Source organism: Ammospiza nelsoni, chromosome 30 (assembly GCF_027579445.1).
Source record: "Ammospiza nelsoni isolate bAmmNel1 chromosome 30, bAmmNel1.pri, whole genome shotgun sequence".
NCBI classification, from domain to species: domain Eukaryota; kingdom Metazoa; phylum Chordata; class Aves; order Passeriformes; family Passerellidae; genus Ammospiza; species Ammospiza nelsoni.
In genome coordinates, this window is record NC_080662.1 from 4,284,773 (window position 1) to 4,308,069 (window position 23,297).

Sequence of the window (23,297 nt, forward strand, 5' to 3'; positions counted from 1 at the left end):
CTCTGAACCTGATTCCTGCACAGGAGGAGGTTTGAGCTGAATCCTCAGGATCCTGGATAGGATTCCCTGGGTTTTTGGCCTTTGAAGAAGCACTTTGCTCTCTCTGAACCTGATTCCTGCACAGGAGGAGTTTGGGAATTGCTGCTCCCTCCCAGGAGTCCTTAAGGCTTGAAAAGGCCTCCAAGATCAAGTCCTTCGACTCCTGTGTTGGCCTTGGGGGTTTTCCAGGTTTCCCACCTGGATGACATTCCCTGGGATGGCCCAGCAGCCAGAACAGGGATGTTCAATGATGAGGAAGAGGTGGATCATGGGAACGCTGATCCTGGGAAGCACCAGGCAGATGTTCAACATCTGGAGTGACCCAGGACTCAAGAGGGCTGAGCTTCCTCACAAAAACACAAAACTCAGCACCTGGAGCAGCACCCCTGGGTGTGAACTCCTTCCAAGGACTGGCTGTGGCCTCCAGCTGGTCTAAATCCAAGGAAAAGGGACAGGGCTGTCCCTTTTGAAAACCATGTGTGGGCTTTAGCACATTGCTGATGCCAGCTCTAGAAGGAAAATGTCCCATTTCTGCCACTTTAATGTGCAGCAGAGCTGATCCTCACCTAACTGTGGCTCTCACACCTACCCAGGGCTTCCTACAGCATGGAAAAATCCCACAATCACAGATGGAAAACTCCCTCTCCCACTTCCCCAGCTGCCAGTGCAAATTTCCTCCTGTTTCCCATCTTTTCCCAGGTGCTTTTCCAGCACAGTTTGAAGCGTTGGCTCCCTGGCCTTTGGGTTAATCCTTTTTAAAAGCTTTTATTAAAAACACTTGGAGATCTTCAGCACCCAGAACTGCTTCCAAGCAGATTTAAGGCTTCGATTACTTTTTATCCTGGTGAAGAAAATGAGGCAGGGTAGGAGAAACAGGGGAACAAAGTTCCCTCTGACAGCCCTGGGTAAACACAATTTCTCCATCAAGCCAAAAGCTGGAAACATTTCCTAAATTGCACCAGGGAGAAGCGGGTTGCAGGGTTTGGAAAGCAGCCTGGGGAGGCCTGGAATGCCCTGAGGCTCCGATACCTTCCTGACAGCACGTAGTCAAAAACTCTGCAAGATTTTAGGAGAAGCTGCCAAGCTCAGGAGAAACTGCCAAGCTCAGGAGAAACTTCGTGCTGCAAATGGATTTCTCAGGCTCCACTGGAGAGGTTTCAAATCCCCTCTTACATCAGACCCTTGGAACACCTGAAATTGCCTCAGATGTAACAAATTTAGGTATCACAGGGGTTATTTTTAATTCTTGAGGGCTACAAGAGCTTTCAAAACTGGAGCCCAGCCTATGAGCCCTATGTGAGTAGCACTTTTGGATAAATCCTGTTTTCCAGGAGTTGAGGGATGTTCCAGCACAGATTTTGGAGAACTGAATTCCTGCAGCTGAGGGGGAGAGGGGGAATCAGTGATTTGCAAAACTGGGTGGTAAATGTAGAAAAATAAAAGACAGAAAGGTGGAGGAGAAATAAGGAAAAGGAAGGGGGAAGCCTTTAGTGAGTTGTCTAAGGTGGTGTGGGCAGAGCTGAGGATGAGGAGGAGATGCCAACCCCATTCCTTGCCCCTTGCCCCACTCCCTGACCCATTTCCTCTTTCTTTGCCCTTCCCTGGGCTCTGTTTGTTGTATCAGCACCGGCGAAAGCATCTGGAGAATGGCTGAGCCATGGAATCTGCAGGACCCAGCAGGTCCTGCTCTGATCTCCCTGCGAGCCCTGACCAGAAGCCCGTGGCCCTTTAAAGCTCCGGGCAATTTTTCTTTTCCGAGTGGCTGAATCCGAGGATTCCTCAGTTCTGATGTAACCCCGAGCGGCACCACGTGGGTTTGCACATATTTGACAAGGAAAGGGCTCCTGGAAGGGAATTTATCCATTTTTCAGAAGCTCTTTTGTAACCACTTGCCACAGAGGAACTTTTCCAGCCAGAATTCGCCTCTGTGGCTCTGCAGGGCTGCTTTGTGCCCTCGTGGGTATTTTTCAGCCAGGATTTGCCCTCAGGGATCTTTTCCAGCCTGGATTTGCCCCCTCCAGCCAGGATTTGCCCCTGAAGTCCTGCAAGGCTGCTTTGTGCACAAGTCTTTCCAGCCAAGATTTGCCCCTGAGGCCCTTCAGGTCTGATTTTTGCCCTCAGGGAACTTTTCCATACAGGATTTGCCTCTGAAGACCTGCAGGGCTGCTTTTTGCTTTCAGGGATATTTTCCAGCCAGGAGTTTCTCCTGAGGCCCTGCTTTGTACCCTCAGGGATCTTTTCTAGGCAGGATTTGCCCCTTTGAGCCAGGATTTGCCCCTGCAGGGCTAGTTTGTACCCTCAGGGATATTTTCCATCCAGGATTTGCCCCTGGGGCTCTGCAGGTCTGGTTCGTGCCCTCAGGGATCTTTTACAGCCCGGAGTTGCCTCTGTGGCTCTTCAGGTCTGGTTTGTGGCCTCAGGGATCTGTTCCAGCATGGATTTTCCCCCTCCAGTGAGGATTTGCCCCTGAAGTCCTGCAGGGCTGCTTTGTGCCCTCAGGGATATTTCCCAGCTAAGATTTGCCCCCTTCAGCCAGGATTTGCCTCTGAGGCTCCGCAGGGCTCTCTTTTGCCCTTAGGGAACTTTTCCAGCCTGGATTTGCTTCTGTGGCTCTTCAGGTCTGGTTTTCCCTCAGGGATCTTTCCCTGGATGTGCCCTGGATTTGCCCCTGAAGTCCTGCAGGTCTGCTTTGTGCCCTCAAGGATCTTTTCCTGCCAGGATTTGCCTTCAGAGATATTTTCCAGCCTGGAGTTGCTCCTGAGGCCCTGCAGGTCTGGTTTTTGCCCTCATGGATATTTCCCAGACAGGATTTGCCCCTGAGGTTCTGCAGGTCTGGTTTGTGCCCTTAGGGATCTGGTCCAGCCAGTATTTGTCCCCTCCAGACAGGATTTGCCCCTGAGGTCCTGCAGGACTGGTTTGTGGCCTCACAAGTATTTTCCAGCCAGCATTTCCTTCTGTGGCTCTTCAGGGCTGGTTTTGCCCTCAGGAATCTTTTCCAGTCAGGATTTTCCCCTGGGGCCCTGCAGGGTTGGTTTGTGCCCTCAGGGGTATTTTCCATCCAGAACTTGCCCCCTTCAGTGAGGATTTGCCCCTGGGGCCCTGCAGGTCTGATTTTTGCCCTCAGGGACCTTTTCCATTCAGGATTTGCCCCTGGGGCCCTGCAGGGTTAGTTGGTGTCCTCAGGGGTATTTTCCAGCCAGGATTTGCCTCTGTGGCTCTTCAGGTCTGGTTTGTGCCCTCAGGGATCTATTCCAGCCAGTATTTGTCCCCACCAGTGAGGATTTGCCCCTGAAGTCCTGCAGGTCTGATTTTTGCCTTCAGGGATATTTTCCAGCCAGCATTTCCTTCTGTGGCTCTGCAGGGATGATTTTTGCCCTCAGGGAACTTTCCCAGCCTGGATTTTCTCCTGGGGCCCTGCAGGGCTGGTTTGTGCCCTCAGGGATATTTCCCAGCCAAGATTTGTCCCCTCCAGCAAGGATTTGCCTCTGTGGCTCTTCAGGTCTGATTTTTGCCCTCACAGGTATTTTCCAGCCAGGATCTGCCTCTGTGTTTCTGAAGATCTGGGTTTTTTGCCCTCGGGGATCTTTTCCAGCCAGGATTTGCCCCCTCCAGCGAGGATTTGCCCGGTGGCCCTGCAAGTCTGATTTTTGCCCTCAGGGAACTTTTCCAGGCAGGATTTGCCCCTGGAGCTCTCCAGGTCTGGTTTGTGCCCTCAAGGAACTTTTCCAGCCTGGATTTGCCCCTTCAGTCAGGATTTGCCCCTGAGGCCCTGCAGGGCTGCTTTGTGCCCTCAGGTCTTACACTCAGGGATATTTTCCAGGGAAATTTGCCCCCTCCAGCCAGGATTTGCCCCCGGAGTCTTGCAGGGCTGCTCTGTGTCCTCACGTAGGTGCCATATGTGAAATCCATTCACCTTCCATGACTCACTCGCTGTCCCAGGCCGTGGAGGAGGAGCCAGACAAATGCTGCTGTCAGCACATTGGAATCCCAGATTCCACACGAAATCATGGCTTTGGATGAAAACCCCAAAGTGCTTCCCCTGCCGGGCTCCCACCTCCCTGCGCCCGGAATGATTCTGTGAGCAAGGCTGGCCCTAACAAAGCTGAGCTTGGTTAATTTACACAGGAGCAGGAGCTAAATTAAGGTGAAAACAGCGCTTGGAATTGAAGTGACAAAGCAGATTTGTTATAGGGCTACTTACAAAATAAATTAGAGCTTTTTTTTTAATGAGAAAAAGAATCTTCTTCCAGAGGATGGATTTACACAAGGTGGAAAGGTTTGTTTCATAAAACCCCAGAAAGGTTTTGGTTGGAAGGGAGCTTAAAAATCATTCCATCCCTGCCATGGCAGGGACACCTTCCACTATCCCAGGTTGCTCCAACTTTGCCTTGGACACTTCCAGGGATCCAGGGACGGCCACAGCTTCTCTGGGAATTCCTTCCCAGCCCCTTTCAGGGAAGAATGTATTCCAAATATCCATCTAACCCTGCCCTCTTGAAGTCTGAATCTCTGTTTTCCTGTCACTTCTCTGCCTCCCTGCCCCGTCCCTTCCTCAACACCTCATCCTGTCTGCCCTACCTGACCACAGCAGGTCTGGGACCCCACCTGGAATTTCCAAAACCCATTTCCCTACAATCCAGCATCATTCCTGTTTATTTCCGCCCACAGAACTTGACCACAATTGGGCTGTGATCTCACCTGGAAGCTCACAGCCCATTTCCCTCCAATCTGTCACTGACATATTTTATGAAAATCCTTTCACTAGGATTTTTCTCCTGAGAAGCTGAGAGACCTCAGAAATGGAATGTAAATAATAATTTTCTGATTGCTGTGGAATGTGGTCTGAAGGTGGCTTACCAACAGGTGCATCTTTGATTGGTTGCATGTGAATTGTTTTTAATAATTGGCCAATGACAGCCAGCTGTGTCAGACTTTGTAGTCAGTCACAAGATTTTATTATTCATTCCTTTCTAGCCTTCTGATGTCTCCTTGCTCTTTTTTTAGTATAGTTTTAGTACATAATTTTCTTTTAATATACTCTATATCATAAAATAATAAATCAGCCTTCTAAGGGTTATTGGAATATTTACCGATATAGCAGGACGGGACGTGCCTGACCTTGTCTGGCTCTTGGTGCTGAACCAAACAGCAGCACTGTGGTGTTTCACCCCACAGACACTTTGGGCTGGCTGGGTGTGTGGTGTTTCACCCCACAGACACTTTGGGCTGTGGGTGTGTGGTGTTTCACCCCACAGACACTTTGGGCTGTGGGTGTGTGGTGTTTCACCCCAGAGACACTTTTGGCTGTGGGTGTGTGGTGTTTCACCCCAGAGACACTTTTGGCTGTGGGTGTGTGGTGTTTCACCCCACAGACACTTTGGGCTGTGGGTGTGTGGTGTTTCACCCCACAGACACTTTTGCCTGGCTGGGTGCTGCACTGGGCCCGTGGGGACAAGGCCAGGCCTGCAGGAGCTCTGGTGGTGCTGGGATGGAGCTTCCCCCCATAACAGGGGCTGCTCCTCAGGTTTCCCTCTGTGGAGAAGCTTTGAGGCGATGGTGAAGGAAAGGAGTCGGTTCTGATGGAGGGTTTGGACCCAGAGCTTTATTCTGGCCCACAGGGCTCTGAATGCAGCACCAGCTCCAACAGAACTCCCTGAGCCCATGGTCGCTGCTCCTTTGAACCCCGGGGAGAGGGGCAGGGAAGGGGCAGGGAGCCACCAGGCAGGGACAGAAGGGGAGGGACAAAGGGACAGGACAGGACCCCTCTGCCCAGGGGTAGAGGGCATCCTTTGGATCTGCCAATTCTGGAATGCCAGGATTGACAGACAGTGCTGGGAGGGGGAAGGAGAGGTGACTGACACACCTGGCAGGGAATTATCAGGGAGGGATCCAAAGTTCTGGGGTAAATCCTGCAATCACAACGCAACAAAACATGGAGTCAAGATTCTCATCTCTTCCCTCATCCTGGGGACCCTCAGACACCACCACACCAATCCAGCATCATTCCCGTTTATTTCCCACCCACAGAACATGAACATCCAGGTGGAGGACATCCGGATCCGCGCCATCCTGGCCACCTACCGCAAGCGGGTCCCTGTCACCGAGGGCTACGTGGAGGTGAAGGACGAGGGCACCTGGAAGCAGATCTGTGACAGGCACTGGACCATGAAGAATTCCCGGGTGGTCTGCGGGATGTTCGGCTTCCCCAGCGAGAGGAAATACAACACCAACGTCTACAAGTAAGGGCAGGGCTGGGTGGAGCCACAGCCATTCCCTGGAACACTCAGGGCCTTGTTCCCAAGGCAGACTGGCAGGTGGGGGACCCTGGGGGAGGAACAGCTCCGACTGCTTGGTTCCTCCAGATGGGATTTTTCGTTTGTGTGAATGTTTGGAATGTCCAGCGTTTCCTGGTGCAGGCAGGGGAGGCCTTTGATCCTCATCCATGGGATGCAGGCCTTGATGAGTATCAGTGTTTGACAGGGCCTGGGATTGGAGATGGGACACTTGGCCCAAAAAATATTTGTATTTTGTAATACCAGCTTGAGGATGAACATTTCCTCCAGCAGGGATGAGCTCTGTGTGGTGGGCAGGGCAGGGATGGAACCAAACTTCTCCCACTGTGCCAGTAAATCCATCAGCTGTGAGAAAATCATGGAATGGTTTGGTTGGAGGGGATTTACAGCCCATCCAGTGCCACCCCTGCCATGGCAGGGACACCTTCCACGAGACCAGGTTGCTCCAGGCTGTCCTTGGACACTTCCAGGGATCCAGGGGCAGCCCCAGCTGCTCTGGGAATTCCCTCCCAGGGAACAATTCCTGCCCAAAATCCCATCCACCCCTGCCCTCTGGCAGTGGGAGCCATTCCCTGTGTCCTGTCCCTCCATCCTTTGTCCCCAGTCCCTCTCCAGGGAATTCTGGAATGATTTGTGTTGGAAGGGACCTTAAAAGTCACCCTGTGCCACCCCTGCCATGGGCAGGGACAGCTCCCACTGTCCAGCCTGGCCTTGGACACTTCCAGGGATCCAAGGGCAGCCACAGCTTCCCTGGGAATTCCATCCCAGCCCCTCCCCACCCTCCCAGGCAGGAATTCCTTCTCCATCTCCCAGCTCACCCTGCCCTCTGTCACTTTGAAGCCATTCCCTGGGTCCTGTCATTCCATAATGTGAAGTCTCCAACTGCTCACCCCATCCCTGTGCAGAAATCCAGAGGTGGGATCAGTTCTGGATGTGCTGGGAGCTCCCAAAAAGTCACCTTGGAATGAAATGAGCCTTTTTGTGCTTCCTTGTACCCAGCTTCCTCCTTCCCACCCCGAGTGCAATTCCTGTCTGTGCATCCCAGAAGGTGCTGGGAAAAGGGTTCTCTGTGATCTCGGTGCTGCTTTTCCTCCCTGGATTTGCAGATTCCTTTAGAATGAAGGAAGAAAGCAGTGATTTACAGGGAGAACATTGCATTTTCTGAGCTGCAAGCGGAAAGGTTTAGGCTGTGTTTCCTGTTCTTTGGGAGCCAGGAGCTTTTTTGTTGTCATTGCTTCTGTTTGCTTTTTGTCACCAAGCCTCATCCCAGACTGGGCTCTTCCCACACTGTTGCCTAGGAAAAACACCCTGCAGCAGATGTAAAAGAGTTTAAATGAAATTCTGTCTGGTTTCTTTGCTGCTCTGTGACCTGGGGAGTGGGGAAGCAGCTCCAGGGGAGGGCTGAAGGCCCCAGGCAGGAGCTGTGGTTTTCCTGCTCCTTCAGGCCTGTGGAATTGCTATTTCTGAACATTCCCTCTGGATCAGCCTGGCCATGTTTCGTTTCTTTCATTAGCAAGATCCCAATCTGCTGGAGAGGTCCTTGCCTTGGAATAACCCAAAGCCACACAGGGAAAATCAGGAATAAAGAACCCACTGGAATTCAGGGAGATGAGCAGGGAGTTTGTTGTCCTGGACAGCGGTTTCAGGTTTTGCTTCCACCAGTGCAGCACATTTCCCTCCAACCCATCCCTGAGATTCCCATCCCCTGCAGGAGCAGGGAATAAATCACCTCCAGACAGACAAAGTAGATTTTTCCTGCTTCCAGTTGTGGCCTTTCCAAGAAAAGCATTAACTGCAGCATCTGGAGCCATCTGCCTTGAATGAAAGCGTGCTCAGGAGCTGTCCTGTCTCTGGGACACATGGAAATGGAAAGACTGACAGAAGGTTGTTCAGCAGCAGCTCAGCACTGCTGAAAATCCCACTGAACTGAGCTGGAATTAGGAACATGAAGTGCTCCCAAATCCCAGCCCAGGAGATCTCTGCTGCTGAAGAGCCTCAGTGCCCCAATAGCTCCCTCCCTTTCCTTGTTTTCAGCCTTGCTGGGCTCCAGCACCCACAAATATTTTGGAAAACACGCAGAACATTATCCCAGGTTGGGAAAAAAATGGGGATGGCGTTTTATTGGGTGGGAGAGGCTTGTAAAGCTTTGGCAGCTGCACAGTTTTGTTTGTCAGCAGAGTTTAAAAGCTGAGTTCTTCCTTGGGCCGGTTCCCTCTGTGTTCTGGGCGGGTGCATCGTGTTCAGCTGGTGTTACTGGGAAAGCTCCCAGTTCTGGGCTGGGAATGACCTTGGATTTGTGGTCAAGGCACTGGGATGATGACCAGTGGCACCTTCTCACCTGGGCCAGGGGATGGTTTGTTTTGGAGAGGGAGAAGCTCATCCTGGAGCTAAATCCCCTCTCCCTGTGAATGTGAAGCTGCAGAAAAGTCCTTTCTCCCCATTCCTCCCTTTAATTTGAGAATCCCCTTCTCCCTGTAGCAGATCTTTCCCCACTCCTCCTCCACAGCCAGGAGAAAAGCGGGGATCGGGTTTCTGCTGGCCAAGGCTGCCCCTTCCCACATCCCCCCCATCCCACTGCCCAGCTCTGCTCCTGCACAATGCTGGGAGGTGAAATGATTTGCAGATGGATCTTGCTCAAAAGAAAACAAGTGAGTTCATCGTTGTCCCGCTGCCAGGGGTTTATTCCTGACTGTAACTCGGCCTCTGGAGCTGACAGCACAATTTATGTTCGGAAATGAAACAAATCTAAAGTTGAGTCCCTGCTCTTGTTCATTCCTCACAGTGGCTTTTATATAGGAGCTGCTGTAACTCCTCCTCCCAGTTCCTGCTCTGGCTGGGAAAGCAGAATTTAATGCATTTTGCTGATGGAGAGAGGAGAAATTTGGGATCAGTGAGACAGACCTGGTGCCTTTTTGAGATCTGTGTGACTTGACAAAGAAATGGCTCCAGGATCAAACAGCTACTCCCAGTTCAACCAGTCTGCTCACCCTGATACAAACCCAGTCAGAGGTGCTGGGCAGCTCCTCACTTCAGTATTTGCAGTAGGAACCCTCCTGGGTTTTTTCCCCTGGAAAATCCAGGATCTGAAGGGTTTTGGTGGGCCTGGCTTCCCTCTCTCCTCCCTGAGGCTGAAGGCAGCACCTTGATAACTTCAGGAGTTTCCCAAGGGCTGAAACCTCTGCTCACAGCCCTGAGGAGGAGCTCCCCAGTCTCTGCTCAGCGGGATTTGGGTGAATTCTCCTGGAGTTTGTGCGCAATGATTTGTTCTCTGCTCCCCAAGTCATGGAATCGTGGAGTACACTGAGTGCTCCTTAACCAACCCTTCCCACAGAGCTCCACCTGAGCTTTGCTCAGAGCTTTTCTGGGATGAAAATCCCTCTCTCCTCACCAGTAGAAATGGTTTGAATTCCAGCTTGACCTGGAACTGGCCAAGCTCTCCCAGCAGGAATGTTCATTCCCACCTCTGACCTGAGCAGCATCACCCTGGGCTCCCACTGCTCCCAGCTGGACCCTTTTGTGTTAAAAACAAAACATCAGCAAAGCCCTGAGATTCTGGCTGTAAAGATCAGCTGAATTCTGCTTTTTTAACATAGATTCAGTCTGGGGACACGAGGTGGGGTTTTATTTCTCCCCAGCCTCCCGAGGGCTGTTAATACCATCCAGATGTTGCTGCCTCATGAAATTTCCAGGATGAGGTCATTGTTTGCTATTCTAAGGCATCCCCAGCTCTGCTTCCCTAAGACAGGCTGGTTCTTGTCTGCTCTGGAGTTCATGGAGCTCTCTGGACCTGTCTGTGAAGGATGAAAATGCTCCTTCAGGTCCTCCCTTCTGTCCTGAGCATGGCAGGGAAGTGGCTGCTTTTATTGCATCCTCCTTGGGTTTATTTTTTAAATTTTAACTCTATTTCTACTTTCCCATCATTTTTTTCTCGGTTCAGGGAGTCCCTGACAGCTCTGCTGTGCCAGAGGTGGGTTCTGCTCCCCACAGGTCAGGCAGGGTCCCGCTGCTGCTCCCTGGGATGGATCTCAGCCCTGCTTCATCCTTTTCCAGCATCATGGGATGCAGCTGCAGCTCCCTCTCCAGCCTGGATCCATCCCCAGGCAGATCGGGTTCCAGGAAGGATTAGTGAGAGGCTGGGAGCCAGGAGAGCCTGGAGAAATGCTGAGCTGGGCAGCAGAGCTCAGAGAGCACAGGGGAGAAAAGTGTCCCCTCAAACATCCGTGACCCTGCAAAATCTAAATCCTAAATGGAAAACCCGGGAAAGGCTGGACCTGCTCAGTGGGGCCCCAAAAGCCCCCTCAGAAAAGCTCTTTGCCCCTCTCCAGCTACTCCCCAGGCTCTCTCTGCTGCAGCAAAGCACAACTGCTGCTTTCATCCCCAAATTCCACCCACCTTGCTGTGCCATTTATCGCAGCTCATCCCTGCATCCCAGCTCTGCGTGGCAGAGACTCCTGGAATGAGGAGCAGCACTGGGATCACACAGAGCCACGTGGAGATCCCAGCAGGGTGTGGGCTCCCCTGAGCCTTCCCTGGTTTTAATTCCTTTTTGAGCCCGACCTGACCCACATTTCCATTCCTCTCCACCCCAGCAGCCTCCCAGTCAGGATGGAGCTGGATCCCTTCCCTTCCCAGTTGATCACACGTGCCCCTGCCTCCTCAGGAGTGCCTGGAGCAGCTCCAGGAAGTTTGGGAGTGAGAAGCAGGAGCTGCTGCCAAGCTGCTCTGCTGTGAACAAGCCAGCAGGGGAATTGCTCGTGCTCTCGGAAATTGCTCTCAGGTTGTTAACACAGACTCGGAGAGGCTTTGGATTTTCCCCAATCCCAGCTGATAGCTGCTGGGCAGCAAAAGGAGAAGGTTTCTCTGGGGGCTCTCCAGCCCAGTTATCTGCACAAATCCTCTTGGTCCATTTGGAATTAGCTGATCCCTGTCCCTGCCTTGGGTGGGATCTGCACTGCTGGGAATGTGTCATTTGCTGGAGCTGCAGCTTTGATTCCTGCTCAGACTTTTTAGCTCTTGCAGGGATTTATTTCCTTTAAAGTGGTCAGACTTGATGATCTTGGAGGTCTTTTCCAAGCTTAAGTGACACCTCAACAGAGTCATGGTGTGGATGAACAGATCTGTTGAGAGTTTTTTGCAGATTGAGGAGTTTTTGTTAGATAATGGCCATATTCAGCCGATGCACAATGTTTTGGCCATATTGTGTTTGAGATGATGGTTACATCTGCTCCAGTGTCAATTGTGAGTTTTAGTTCTTAGTAATAGAATCACCATTAGGATGTGTGAGGGTTACCTGTTTGTCTGGTTTACCTCTTGTGATGTCCATGGCCCAATATACTTCTGGTTTACCTGTGGAACCAAAGCTTCCTGTTCCCTGTTCCTTGTAGCCTGTACAGGGGACACAGATCAGCCTCCAAATAATCCTGTCCAATCCTCACTTCATCCTAGGGCATTTTTCCTCCCAAAATGTCTTGGTTTGGAAAGACAGGAGTCTGCTAAGGAAGGCAGAAGCCTCTCCTGAAATGGAGAATGTAAACCCTCCCCACCCCTCCAAATTGCTATAAATTTTAAATTAAGGGGCTCTCAGGCAAAAATATGGGAGCAGGAAATCAGAGTTCTTTAACAGGGAAAAGAAAAAAAAAGATAAAGGATAAAATAATCAATGCAGTGAACTAAAACAACACTGCCAGATTCAGAACCCAGCCTGACACCCTGTGGGTCAGGCTGTTGGCAGCAGTCCCATTGGAATTGTGGCTCAGCCCTCCTGCAGTGTCAGGGCTGGTTCTGCTGGAGCAGGGATCCTGGACAAGGGTGGAGTCTCCTCTGGAGATCCAGGGGCAGAGGCAGCTGCTGTTCCTCTGGGAAATCCAGTGGAGAAGCCGTGCTGGTGTTCCAGAATCTCCAGATTATATCCAGGCAGGAATGCTTGGCTGGTGTTCCAGAATATCCAGATTATATCCAGGTAGGAATGCTTGGCTGGTGTTCCAGAATCTCCAGATTATATCCAGGCAGGAATGCTTGGCTCCTCCCTCTGGGCTCACATCTCCCAATGGGATGCTGTGGTTCTTATCAGCCATGCAGTGACATTCAATGGCCTCTTATCAGCAGATGTCCCCTCCCAGGGAGGTGTGATTGTGGTCACTCAAAGAGAGAGATAAGGCAAACTGCCCACTTGACAAAGGCAATCTGCCATACAGATGGTAAATGAAAACATCTTGCATTGCAATCTTCAACACAGAATTTAGCAAAATCCATTTGTTTGCAGATCCCTAACTTCTCCCCTTCCCCTTGACTCCTTTCAGGATGTTTGCCAGCAGAAGGAAGCAGCACTACTGGGCTTACTCCATGGAGTGCAGCGGGAACGAGGCCCACATTTCCAGCTGCAAGCTGGGGAACCACCTGACGGGCCCGGGGAAGAACAGCAGCTGTGACAACGGGATGCCCGCGGTGGTCAGCTGCGTGCCCGGCCGCGCCTTTGCGCCCAGCAGCCACAGCGGCTTCCGAAAGGCCTTCAGGCAGGAGGTGAGCAGGGAGCAGCCCCAAAATGGGCTGGAAAAACCTTAAAAACCATTTGATCCCACCCCCAGCCATGGGCAGGACGCTTTCTGCTGGGTTTGTTCCAACCTGGCCTTGGGCGCTTTCAGGGATGAGGCAGCCACAGCTTCCCTGGGAATTCCATCCCAGGACCTCACTGCTGTTCCAGGGAAGAATTCCTTCCCAAAATCTGATCTATCCATTCCCTCTGGCAGTGGGAAGTCATTCCCTGTGTCCTGTCCCATGACGGTGTTCACAGGTCTGAGGATGAGGGAAGAGATGAGGATCTGACTCCATGTTTCAGAAGGCTGATTTATTATTTTATGATATATATTATATTAAAACTATGCTAAAAGAATAGAAGAAACGATTTCATCAGAAGGCTGGCTAAGAATAGAAAAAGAAAGAATGATAACAAAGGCTTGAGTCTGAGCCAGCTGACTGTGATTGGCATTAATTACAAACAACCACGTGAGACCAATCACAGATGCCCCTGTTGCATTCCACAGCAGCAGATAATCAATGTTTACATTTTGTTCCTGAGGCCTCTCAGCTTCTCAGGAGGAAAAATCCTAAGGAAAGGAGTTTTCATAAAACATGTCTGTGTCCTGTCCCTCCAGGCCTTCCTGCCCAGCAGATTCCCAGAGTTCAGGGCTGTTCCTGCAGCATCTGCTGAGAGATGTGAAAACAGAATTGTGGGATGGTTTTTGGGTTGGAAGGGACCTCAAAGTCCATCCCATTCCACCCCTGCCATGGGCAGGGACACCTCCACTGTCCCGGGTGGCTCCAAGCCCTGTCCAGCCTGGCCTTGGGCACTGCCAGGGATCCAGGGGCTGCTCTGGGAATTCCATCCAGCCCCTCACCACCCTCACAGGGAGGAATTTCTTCCCCATATCCCATCCAGTTTCCAATTAGAGCAGGAAACCCCTGGGGGTGTAATGTTCACCACCACATTCACCAGGGTGTTACACCTAGGGGTGTAACATTCACCACCAACTCCCACAACATCCCCTCTGCAATTCCCACCTCCCTGCACGCCCAGCTGAGCTCCCACCCTCCCAAATTCCAGGTTCTTCCCTCCATCTCCTGCCTCCAAAGGGTGGGAGAGCAGCTCCCAGGGCAGCTGGCAGAGCTGGGAGAGAGGAGTGAGGGAATCCCTGGGTCACGTTCCTGTTGGAGCTGCTCTGAGCCAGCTGAACCCGTGCCCGACTGTGCTGTTCCACAGGCTCTGGAATTCTGCTGGAATCACCCTGTGGAAATCAGCTGGCATTTCCTCCACCTCCATGTCCTCGTCGAGGAAATGCCCTGGGGGGAGACTGGGAAAACACAGAGAGCTTGGAAAGCTGGGTTTGTTTAGTCTGGTGAGGAGGAGAGCGCTGAGCGGGGCGTAAAAATCCCAGGAGATGCAAAAATATTGGAAAACAAGGCTGGAATTGGATATTCCCCGTGTCAGGGCTAGGAGAGGACAGCTTAACCAGCAGCAAACACGGCCTAGGTGGGTGCCAGGGGAAATATTCCAGCTGCAGCCTTGGGATGGATGGGGAATCTCTGTGGTTTCGATTGTAGAATTTTGTGGACTTGTGAAATTTGGATTTTGTGGCTGTTCCTGGGTGGTTTTAGGGGGTCTCTGGGCTCTTCCCAGGTGCCAATAATGGGAAAATAATGGGAAAAATTATTGGTGGGAATAATGCAATCCCTGCCTGGATCCCAAGCTCTTCCCTGCAGCAGAGCTTGCAGGATTTAGGCCCGGGAGGTGAAAGGTTTTGTAAATCGTTGTTAATCTCCCGAGCCGCACGCGCTGCCAAGTAATTCCTTAAGCCTTTGTTTGGGCTTTGCACGTCCTTGGTGTGACCCCAGCCAGGGAAAAAGCTCCAGGCATGATCCCAGTTGGAAAAGCAAAGGATTTTTGGTGTTCCCAAACATAAAGCTTTGCTCTCACCACCTCAAGCCAGGTCTGGGGTGCAGCAGGAATTGGCAGCTCCCTGCCTGGCACTGGAGAGAGGAGTGGGTGATTAACAGATAATAACTAAATTGTATTTAACTATATTATATATAAATTATATTATATATAAATTATATTATATATAAATTATATTATATATAAATTATATTATATTATATTATATTATATTATATTATATTATATTATATTATATTATATTATATTATATTATATTATATTATATTATATTATATTATATTATATTATATTATATTATATTACATTACATTACATTACATTACATTATATTATATTATATTATATTATATTATATTATATTATATTATATTATATTATATCATACTATATTATATTATATTGTATTATATTCCCAGAAATGAGAGGAACTGGAGCTGCCACTCAGCTGGGCATTTCTGGCTGCAAATGCCAGATTTTCTATTCCACTTTTCATTTATTATTTATTTTTTCATTATTATTTATTGTATATTGTTTATATATTATTATTGGTCAGAACTGAGCACTCAGGCAGGTTTTACAGGGCTTGAGCTCAACATTGGTGCTGGATTAAGCCAGGGCTGGAGGTGTGAACAGCAAATAAAGCTCTTTAGGGCAGCCAGGGGTGAGAGCTGGGCACTGGTGGGCTCAGGGCCATTCCCAACCCTCCTGCAAAGCTCCCAAGGAATATGAGAAATGTTTTTATTCCATTTTTTCCAGGATGGAAAAATGTTCCTAAATCCAACATCTGCAGAGAACTGGGATGGGTTTTTTTATTCTCTGCCCACACGTGAGGTGTGAGGAACAAATCCATGCTCACCAAAACCTTTGCAGATAAAAATCTCCTTTCATCCAGCACTTTCAGGCATTGAATTATGTGATGGATTTTTTAAGGTGTCTCGAGTGATTCTGTGGTAATTTTTTAGGCCCAGATTTCCATAAATAACCCCTGAAAAGGGTGGAAGTCACCCCAGTGTTGCACTTTTCCCAACCTGGAAAGGAAAATTGAGACAATTTTAGTAAGGAAGAATATAAAAGAGAATCTTTATTTGAAGGCCTTCAAGGAGCAGTTATGGAAAGATATCCACAAAACACCCCCACAAGGATAAGTACATCTCTATAGGGGGTATAGATAAAAACCCTCTAATTTTATGGATCCCAACACATATTTATAAATATGTGGCCTGCCCAGGGAGGTGGTGGAGTCACCATCCCTGGGTGTGTTTAAAACAAGCCTGGATGTGACACTGGGTTTAGTTGAGGTGCTGGGGCTGGGTTGGACTTGATGATCTTGAAGGTCTCTTCCAAGGCAGTGATTCTGTGATTCTGTGAATTCTGCAGATTCTGCGAATTCTGTGAATTCTGCATTTGTAACAAAGGCCAAACCCAAAGGGCATCACCCCTCCTGTGTCTGTGTCTTGCAGCAGCCCCTGGTGAGGCTCAAGGGAGGAGCCAACACGGGCGAAGGCCGCGTGGAGGTGCTGAAGAACGGCGAGTGGGGCACGGTGTGCGACGACAACTGGAACCTGGTGTCAGCCAGCGTGGTGTGCCGCGAGCTGGGCTTTGGCAGCGCCAAGGAGGCCATCACGGGGGCCAGGCTGGGCCAAGGTGAGCTCCACCACACTCCAGCACACTCCAGGGAGCTCCACCACACTCCAGGAGCTCCACCACACTCCAGGGAGATCCAACACAGCTCCAGGGAGATCCACCACACTCCAGGAGCTCCAACACACTCCAGGGAGATCCACCACACTCCAGCACACTCCAGGGAGCTCCAACACACTCCAGGGAGATCCACCACACTCCAGCACACTCCAGGGAGCTCCAACACACTCCAGGAGCTCCAACACACTCCAGGGAGCTCCACCACACTCCAGGGAGCTCCACCACACTCCAGGAGCTCCACCACACTCCAGGGAGCTCCACCACACTCCAGGAGCTCCACCACACTCCAGGGAGCTCCACCACACTCCAGGAGCTCCAACACAGCTCCAGGAGCTCCAACACAGCTCCAGGGAGATCCACCACACTCCAGGGAGATCCACCACACTCCAGGGAGATCCACCACACTCCAGCACACTCCAGGGAGCTCCAGCACACTCCAGGGAGCTCCACCACACTCCAGGGAGATCCACCACACTCCAGGGAGCTCCACCACTCTCCAGGGAGCTCCAGCACACTCCAGGGAGATCCACCACACTCCAGGAGCTCCAACACACTCCAGGGAGCTCCAACACAGCTCCAGGGAGCTCCACCACAGCTCCAGGGAGCCCTGGGCTCAGGAGAGTTCATCCCCAGACAGCAGACACCAAATTCATCCCCAGACACCAAGTTCATCCCCAAATTCATCCCCAAACACCAAATTCATCGCCAAACACCAGGCACCAAATTCATCCCCAAGCACCAAACACCAAATTCATCCCCAGACACCAAATTCATCTCCAAACACCAAATTCATCCCTAAACACCAAATTCATCCCCAGACACCAAACACCAAATTCATCCTCAAATTCATCTCCAAGCACCAAATTCATCCCCAAACACAGACACCAAATCCATCCCCAAACACCAGACACCAAATTCATCCACCAAACACCAAATTCATCCCCAAATTCATCCCCAAACACCAGGCACCAAATTCATCCCCAAAAACCTGACACCAAATTCATCCCCAAACACCAAATTCATCCCCAGACACCAAATTCATCCCCAAACACCATAGGTTTATGTCCAAAAAGGAGACAGAGGAGTCCTGGTACTTTATTCCAATACAGGGAGCAGCCATGGGGGTCTCTTCATCCTCCAATAATTTGAGGCTCCTTTTAATCCTAATTTCTTCCTCTCATTTCCCATTGGCTGAGGTACTTGAGAGGCACAGACTTCCCAAATCCCCTAATCCAGACCCCCTTCTAATCTATCCCCCCTTTGTCTTTTCCTTGTGTCCATCAGTGGAATTCCCATGGAATTTATGGTTCCTCCCATTGTTTCTTTCATCTCTCAGTATCCAGTTTTATTCATCAGCAGACCCACAGCTTGTTGGTAAAGAAAAATCCCTCATTTCTTTCACTGGTGCCGTGAATTAAGGAATGTCCCACCCCCAAGAACATCCCATAATTCAGGGCACAGTGGATTTTCATCAGGATGCTCAATTTGAGGACCAGGAATTTCTTCTCTAACCTTAATAAGCCTCTTGGGGCCAGACTGGAATTCTGTGACTTAAAAAGATTCCCTGAAAAAAACGCCTGGGGATGATGAGTTTGACCTTTTGCTCAGGCAGCTGCTCCTGAGCAAAAGGTCAAATTCAGCGTCCCAGTAATTAATTCTTAACAACTCATCATTGTTCCAGTAATTAATTTTTAATTATCTCATCTGCTGCTCTGAAATTCCCTTTGAGTTCTCCAGAACCACACCATGATGTAATGCATTACTAGAAGGTTCCTGGCAAAAAATGAGTCCTGGAGCCAGACTTCAAACGCTCCAATTTAAGAGCAGGACAGTAATTTAGCTCATTATAAATAGAAGGGCATTTGAACAGCTCAGAGCCAGGTCTGGGTTTGGATTTCCTGTCTTTGGGAGTTGGTTTAAATCCCAAAAGTGGTCAAAGGTGAATTGAAACCACCTGGTGATTCCCACACCCTGTTCCCAGGGTGGAAATTAAAAAAAAAAAAATTAAAAAGCGCACAAAATTCTTGTTGTGAGAATAAAAAAAATTAAAATTTCAATATTTATTTTCAAACCCTTGTTGTGAAAATAACCAAAGAAAAACAAACAAACAAACTAACAAAACCAAAACAGAAGACACCATGACCTGGTGAGAACAACCAAAAAAAAGGACGCCAAACCCTTGGGAGAATAACTAAAAAAAAATTACACCAAGCCCTTGTTGTGAAAATAATCACAAAAAACAGGACACTAAATCCTTTTTGTGAAAGTAACAAAAAAATTTACACCAAAACTTTGTTGTGAGAATAAAGGAATGGGGGAAATTTTGAGACTAAAGGAATGGAGAAAAAATTGAGAGTAAAGGTATGGGGAAAAATTTGAGAATAAAGGAATGGGGGAAAATTTGAGAATAAAGGAATGGGGGAAAATTGAGAATAAAGGAATGGGGAAAATTCCTTCAGCTTAGGGAAGGGGACAGAAGGAAAAAACACGTGGGTGTCCTGAGTCTGGGAAGCTTTAAAATTTGACCAAATCCACTGGATTTGCCAAAAACCCTCTTTGTGGCGGGCTGGAATTTGCTGATGTGTTTAAGGGGATGGAGGAAACAGCTCCATCATCCTGGGGCTGCCACGTGAGGGAGGAGAACGTGGAACGCGCTGTCCCACAGCCTGGAATCTCCCTCTGCCTTCCCACACGCTTCCCTTCCCATTTTTTTTTCTTTCCCTTCTCTCATCCATCAGTTCTCCCTGTCAGGAGCGTCCCTTGGGGCGGGTGATGTCCCTCCAGCAGCCACAGGGTCACGTTTTGGTTGGAAAAGGAGATTTTTTTTTTTTCTGGCCATGGATGCTCAGGGAGCTCTCCAAGCTCTCCACGCCGTGTCCCTGTTTACACTTTATTCTGTTCCAGCTGCACCCCAGGGAATTGGGGTTTTCTGAGGGTGCTTTGAAGGAGCAGCCTCACCATGGGTGTGGCAGGCTGGATTTTGCAGGCTAAATCAGCTCCCAGTGGCTGAACTGGGAGTCCCAGTTCACAGAACTCACAGAATTTCCAGAATCACAGAATCACTGGCTTGGAAGAGACCTTCAAGATCATCGAGTCCAACACCTCAACCAAACCCTGGCACCCAGTGCCACACCCAGGCCGTGTTAAACACACCCAGGGATGGGGACTCCACCACCTCCCCGGGCAGAACATTCCAGAATTTATTCCATTCTTCATCACTCTTTCCATAAAAAACTTTTTCCTAATATCCAATCTATGATATTTCCCTTGGCTCAGCTTTGAGACCGTGTCCTCTGGTTCTGTCAGTGCTGCCTGGAGAAGGAGAAAGTTAAGGCAAAGTGGGAGAGCAGTGCCTTCCACAGAGCTCAGGGTGTGGGAAAGGATTTATCCACCTTTCATAGACCCACATTAAACAATTCACCCTTTTTTCCACAAAAGGAGGAAACACTGAGCCCAGAGCTCATGGGTGTGGTATTTTCAGAGACTCCCATCGAAGGGAGGAATGATGCATCTGAATCCATGTTTTTAGAAGGCTTATTTATTATTTTATGATCTATATTATATTAAAGAATACTATACTAAAGAATAGAGAAAAGATCCAGGCAGAAGGCTAAAAGATAATAAAGAAACACTCGTGACTGCTTCCAGGGTACCAATACAGCCTGGCCATGATTGGTCATTAAATGAAAACAATTCACATGTTGGATAAACAATCTCCAACCATGTTTCAAAGCAGCAAAACACAGGAGAAGCAAATCAGATAATTATCATTTTCTGGTTGTTTTGTTGGTTTTGTTTTTATTTTTTTGAGGCTTCTCATCTTCCCAGGAGGAGAATCCTGGGCAAAGAATTTTTTCAGAAAATATGACGGTGACAGATGGATGTGTTGATATCCTGGGAGGGAGAACAAACATGGAATTAAACTCCAAGGAGTTGGTGAAGGCAAATGTTGGATGGACAGGCCTAATCCTGGGGTTTTTAGGTATGGGAGGAAATACAATTTTCCTCACATTTCAGCATTTGGCTCCATTTCTGTGCCCTCATGAGCCATAATTTCCCCAAGAAGAGCAGCCCTGCCAGGGTTCTCTGGCTCAGAGAGAGGCTCTGCCCTTGTCCTTTGTCATCTTTGCCATCTTTGTCATCCCACTGGAATGGCTTTGCCAGGCTGGGGATGCTGGCCTGGCTCCCTCCTGCATTCCTGGAGCTTCTCCCTCCAGTTCTGGTCAGGGCTTTGCTCCCCCTCAGCCCTTTGGGGGCTGCAGAATCACTGGGAAGGGCTGCCAGCTCCACATGGGAACCACAAACGGGATTTTAATGAGAGAGAAGCAAAAAAAGGGACAAGATTCCCATTCCCAGCAGCCTCCCCTAGGAATGTCCTCCCACCCTGCCCAGCTGTGGTGTGAGGGGTGGACACAGGGCTGGCCAAGCTGCCCAAACCCCATTAGTAAATTGTGGGTGAAATTAAACACAACGCATTCACAACTCTGCCTTGTTGTTCTTTCTAACCAGTTTTGGAAGCAGGAGCTGAGATTTGCAGGAGGATCTTTTCTGATTGAAATTTCAATTTTCTGCTGCTGCTTATCCTGAGAAGACCCAAATTATTCCATTTTTCTGCCAGCACCTCGAGCCCATTCTCTGCAGCTGTTCTCTGCTGTTTCCCTCAGTGCTGGAATCCTCGACCTGCCCCAGATTTCTTTTCCTGATTCCTCATCCACCCTGTGGGTGTTTCATTCACAGCCAACGTGTCAACGTCCCAGTTCTGTGTCAGGAATGTCAGGCTTTGACTGGAAGCAGATTCCAGCACAAAGACCCAGCCAAAAGGTCACAATTTGTGAAGTTTGTAAATTATGAAACAGTGGAAACTTGGTTTTTCCTGGGATTCTTGCATGCTTGAGTCGCAGAGAATACTGGAAAGAATTTAACTGTGAAATTATAACAATAACTTCACAGATTTTTGTTTTATTTTTACCAAAAAATCAGCAGATTTTTTCCAAGTTTAGAATGCTGGAGGTCACTGTGGTGTTCACAACCTGCTGGGGTGTTCCCTCACCACACAAAATGAGTTTTTTCCCTGTTTTTTTCCCCAAGGAATGGGTCCCATCCACCTGAACGAGATCGACTGCACGGGCTTCGAGAAGTCGGTCACGGACTGCAAGTTCAACACCGAGTCCCAGGGCTGCAACCACGAGGAAGATGCTGCTGTGAGGTGCAATGTGCCAGCCATGGGCTTCCAGAACCAGGTGAGGAGCTGAGGGACCCAGGTGGGAGGGAATTTTGGGTGGGAATTTTGGGCAGGAATCGTTTCACCCAAGCCGTGAGTATTTAATTCAGGTTTTAACTAAAAAAGGAGGGGAAATGAGGATGAGTGTCCCATTTTATGTGGGTTTTGGGCTCCCCTGAACTCGTCTCATGTGGTGGTGTGCAGGGGTCCCAGGACGAGGGAAGAGATGAGAATCTTGACTCCATGTTTCAGAAGGCTGATTTATTGTTTTATGATATCTATTATATTAAAAGAAAATTATGTATTAAAACTATACTAAAAGAATAGAAGAAAAGATTTCATCAAAAGGCTTGCAAGGAAAGGAATGGAATGATAATAAAATCTTGTGACTGGTCAGACAGTCCCAAACAGCTGGACTGTGATTGACCATTAATTAAAAACAACCCCATGAGACAAATCAAAGATGCACCTGTGGCATTCCACAGCAGCAGATAATTATTGTTTTTAATTAATTAACAACTGGACTGTGATTGACCATTAATTAAAAACAACCCCATGAAACCAACCAAAGATGCACCTCTGGCATTCCACAGCAGCAGATAATTATTGTTTTTAATTAATTAACAACTGGACTGTGATTGACCATTAATTAAAAACAACCCCATGAGACCAGTCAAAGATGCACCTGTGGCATTCCACAGCAGCAGATAATCATTGTTTTTCTTTTCCTCTGAGGCTTCTCAGCTTCTCAGGAGAAAAATCCTGGCAAAGGTATTTTTCATAAAATATCATGGCGACAGTCTCAGAGTCCTGAAAATGAGGAAGGCCAGGTTGGAAGGGGCTTGGAGCAACCTGGGATGGTGGAAGGTCCCTGCTCATGGTAGAGGGTGGCACTGGATGATTTTTAACCCAATTTTTAACTCTTTCCTACACAACCATTCCATGATTCTGTGCTAACTGCATGAACCAAACACAGATTCCTCTGAGTGCTCCTTCCAAATGTCTAAAGGAGCAGGGAAGGGAAGATTTCCCAGGGAATTCCTGCTGCTGGTCCATTGAACTGCCAGGCTTGGCTGGACCATCCCCTGCCAAAGTGGGAGAAGAACTGAACTCCCTGAGCTCAAACCCAGAGGAGATTCCCAGTGCTGCTCCATGCCTGGATGGTTCCCCAGTGCCGTCATTCCCCTTGGGGAGCCCCTCCTGATCCCACACAAAGATGGAACACGGTGCTGCACAGCCAGAATGCCCTGAGTCATTTTTCCTGTGAAAGATTTGGGAATGTGTTCATCTTTTCCTGACTCCTCATCCACCCTGTGGGTGTTTCATTCACAGCCCACGTGTCAATGTCCCAGTTCTATGTCAGGAATGTCAGGCCTTGACTGGAAGCAGATTCCAGCACAAAGACCCAGCCAAAAGGTCACAATTTGTGAATCCCAATGTGGTCAATGCCCACAGCTCTTCTTTCTGCCAGTCAGACTGGGAGGGAAATCCCTCACCAGGGTTTCTCCAGCTCCGTGTTAAAGGGGGAGTTTTCTGCTGTGCAGCACCCAGGCCACTTCCAGCTGGGGACATCCAATGATTTCCAAATTTT

At 49.2% G+C, this 23,297-nt stretch overlaps 1 protein-coding gene across 5 annotated transcripts in view; it reads left to right on the forward strand.

Annotated features, from left to right (window-relative positions):
* Positions 1–23,297, forward strand: part of LOXL2 (lysyl oxidase like 2) — a 64,377-nt gene that overhangs the window by 20,077 nt on the left and 21,003 nt on the right. For all 5 annotated transcript variants that reach the window (XR_009420196.1, XR_009420197.1, XM_059490703.1 and 2 more), the window contains exons 3-6: positions 6,067–6,278; positions 12,632–12,851; positions 16,245–16,428; positions 21,574–21,725. Coding sequence is in view for 3 of the 5 variants with exons in the window: in XM_059490703.1 (XP_059346686.1) it covers positions 6,067–6,278; positions 12,632–12,851; positions 16,245–16,428; positions 21,574–21,725 (768 nt within the window). In the remaining 2 variants the exon portion in view is untranslated. The remainder of the gene's footprint in view (positions 1–6,066; positions 6,279–12,631; positions 12,852–16,244; positions 16,429–21,573; positions 21,726–23,297) is intronic.